General features: G+C 34.7%; 1 protein-coding gene across 1 annotated transcript; it reads right to left on the bottom strand.

The window, feature by feature from the left end:
• Positions 1-540: 540 nt before the first annotated feature.
• Positions 541-1,585, bottom strand: LOC108194552 (lysine-specific demethylase REF6). The gene has a single exon (XM_017361514.2). It carries the CDS (start codon positions 1,438-1,440, stop codon positions 541-543), a length of 900 nt encoding a protein of 299 aa, XP_017217003.2. The 5' UTR covers positions 1,441-1,585.
• Positions 1,586-3,656: the final 2,071 nt, after the last annotated feature.

The raw sequence follows: 3,656 nt of genomic DNA, 5'->3' as shown, positions 1-3,656 counted from the left end.
TCTGTGAAAAGGTCCTAATGATCAAGTCTACATGTGAAGAGTGGGAGGAAGAAAAAATCAGGCCTTTTGTTATAAACATTCAGCAGAAAAAGATAATTGCAAGCTAGCATTTACGTAAAACTAATGGAAGATAAGTGTCAACCATGGATATGAAACACTTACCTGCAACACGGTATGCCTGCATTTACAATTACTTCCGGAGACAGGACGGTAGTCTTTTGACCAAGAGTAGCATAACTCACTGCAGTTGTTCACACTAAAACTAGTAAGTGATGAACAAAAATATGCAGAACAATTCAGCAGTTTCTATACTATGGTATTCTGAACAATATGCAGAATTTTGTAAGTGCTTTCCCGCATAAAATGCATAAAGCTTCAACCCACAGAACTAAACGTTGAATTAGTCATACAAATAAGAAAAATGCTTTGTTAAGCATGGCAATGGCAATTTCGGCACCCCAGAAAATCATATCAATTGCAAACAGCACATGTTAAAAGCAAATTATAACAAACATAAAATGAGACAAATGGAGCATAATTTCAATAATAACCAAACTCACAGATAGGATTCATCTCTCCATTATATCCGTGATTACGGATCACATCCTCAAAAGCGGCTGCTGCATGCTGAGGCACTCCATACCAGGTCTTCCTATCCCCGGTGTGCATATAATTGAGGCTGTGCAGGTCATGATCCTCCACGTGCCACGCAAACCAGCTAAATAACATTCCTATATACACCATTGGGGATGTAACCCCGGGGATATCATCCTTCGCAAACCTCAGCAGACACCTTCTGGATCTCGCCGCACCCCTCAAATTCCAATCTGTATCTCCCACATTCAAATCATCACTCAATCCAGCTCCTCCCATCCGCTTCTCCAACTCCACAAAAGCTGATATGTGCATGTCATTCGCGTACTCAACCTCAAAGGGTTTATCAGCACTAGCATTCCAATAAAGGCTTTCAATTTCCAGAGGACCTAAAGCCCCCTTATCAATCGAACTTTTCTTGAAATAATTTTTTTCGAAACACTTGGCCTTTGCTTCAAATTCCTCAACAGTGTAACTTTTCCCACTCTCCCTCACAGACTTAATCACAGGGTGCCCTTTTCCTGGGCAAGAACCAACTTGCTGCACCCGGGTAGTGAACGTAGGCCTTAATTCGCCTTCCGGGGAGGCAGAACAGGCCACCAAAGACTTGTTAAGTTGAAAAAAAGTACTTTTCATCAAGGGCAATGAGACAGGGGGTATAATTTTACATATACCATACACACAAGCTTCTTTCTCAATTTTATGAATATAAGCAATTGGGTCCTCAAATTCTTCGAGGGTCGGACGAAACTCAGGGGCTAAAGGGAGGGTTTTAAGCCATTGCAAAACCTCTGTTTTGTTACAAGGGTGTGGTTTATACCCTGCTCTGCCTCTAATTCTTGCCATTGAATTTACAACAAAAGTATACACCAATTAAACAGACACAAAGAAATGAATATATCAAGAAATTAATACATACAAGATATGTGTAGCTTTCAGAAGGGCCTGATACAGGGGCTTTGAAGAAGAGATACGAGAGAGACAGAGTGAAAAGAAAGAGAGAAGCAGTGTTGGTATATTGTATTTTTTTGGGGACTAGTACCGGTAATATATAGACAGGGTGCTCCTCATTTTCGATTCAATTTTTTTCTTTTCGATTTTACCTGCAGAAAAGAGAGAGACTAGGGATCTGTGAATGTGTTTTAGACAAAATTTTATAAATAAAAGCGGTTGTTTAATGAATTTTGGATTTAAGTATCATGAGAATGAAAGTATTTTTTTAACGTGTTTGGTGTTCAGCCACCTACTTTTAATTCTATCATTAATTTTGAATATCATATGTATGTATTATCGTTTTTTATTCTTGAATTGGATCTCATCTTGTTGAATTTGATTCACACTCTTATCTCAATTGCTTACCATTGTGTGCTATCATTTTTTTTTTTTGTTGAAATTATCACTTTAGAGGAGCGAAAGAGCTTTCAAATTCATTTTTTTAAAACTGAAATATGTTACTCATGATCATATGTCCTTTTAGTTTGTTGATTTTGGATCTTTATGTGATGAATGAAATGTATATTTACTTTCTTTCGTATGTATTTGTCAAAATTTAAAAATTTTATTGGAAGAATATCGTGAAAGTAAATGAAATATTATTGACATGGAGGAAAGAATTGAGGTTCTGAATTTTCGGTATAATGAGACCGTAGAATATCGTATTCTATATATAATTCCATGGTATGTAACTTTTAGAGTGTCAGATTATATATATAATATATAAGAATTATAAAGTTTCATAATTAACATGTAAGTTGTAGTTTATAATTTTATATATTTAATATAGAATGAAAGTTTCAAATTCTACGTATAGTCAGTTGTAGTTCATTAATATTTCTAAATATCTTGATTCCACGTTAATTAGAATGATAAACGAGTAAAATGAACATTATTAAAAATTGATAATATATATGATATCATCTCCGCTGAAAAGTTGCAGAGCATACGACCTGAAATTTTCTTCGAAACTGCATAATATATGACAGAAAACTATGATTTGCAAATAGTATTTGAGGAAAGAATATGTGTGTGGCAATATTGAAGAGTACGGATTAAAAAAGATTAGTGTTTGTAAGACTTCAAAAATAGAATTTGTCATCAAAGAATATTGGATGAATAATCGTAAATAGATAAAATAAATACATAATATACTTTAGGGTGTTAATTATGTTATATACAAATAAAAGGAATCCTTCGAGACATAGATGCATGAAAGAATTAATATGACAGATTTCGCGCGTAATAAGATTGCAGCTTTCATATTTGTTCACATCAGATTTTACATATACATATTAGGTTGCAATTAATCAGGTTGTAGTGCGTCAGATTTCGTATATGATACGGTTGCAAAGTGTCAGATACAACGTAATGCAAATCTACGAATGTGACTAAAGATATGATTTGTAGAGAGTCTTTGAGAAAAATGTGCATGTCGGTATAGAAGAGTATTAAATAACACACACACACACACACACACACACACACACACATATATATATATATATATATATATATATATATATATATATATATATATATATATGGTCTTACTCAAATGAGAACCACTCTCATGGGAGATATGAGATCTAATCTCAGCTACTCATTTAAATACATTATTTTCATCTCTCACCATTTATTTAATATTTTAATATTTCACCAACTTCTAATTCAACTACCTATCACCTTCAACCACCGCTGACCACCACCACCATCTCCGGCGACCACCAGAAAATCACCACCAGCAAACATAAAATCACCACTGGAAAACATAAAATCACCACCAGAAATCGAAAAGCACCGTCAGAAAACAAAAATAAACGCCTGAAAATTAAAATAACCACACCGCCACCATCTACAAAGCACCACCACCACCCTCAAATCCGAAAAATCACCAACTACAAAACAAAATCACCGTCGAAAAATCAAAAACACCATCAGAAAACAAAAATCGCCAAAAAACGAAAAAAAAATCACCACCAGCAACAACCATTTCTTTCCACCAGTAGCTATGTTGACAAGCATTAATCACCACTGATGATTTGCTCCAGATCTGAGCGACAAAAATA

This window comes from Daucus carota, chromosome 7 (assembly GCF_001625215.2).
Source record: "Daucus carota subsp. sativus chromosome 7, DH1 v3.0, whole genome shotgun sequence".
NCBI lineage: Eukaryota > Viridiplantae > Streptophyta > Magnoliopsida > Apiales > Apiaceae > Daucus > Daucus carota.
This window is presented reverse-complemented; position numbering and strand designations above follow the sequence as displayed.

Coding starts and splice junctions, on each gene's coding strand:
- LOC108194552 (XM_017361514.2), bottom strand. CDS start 1,440: ATGGCAAGAATTAGAGGCAGAGCAGGGTATAAACCACACCCTTGTAAC.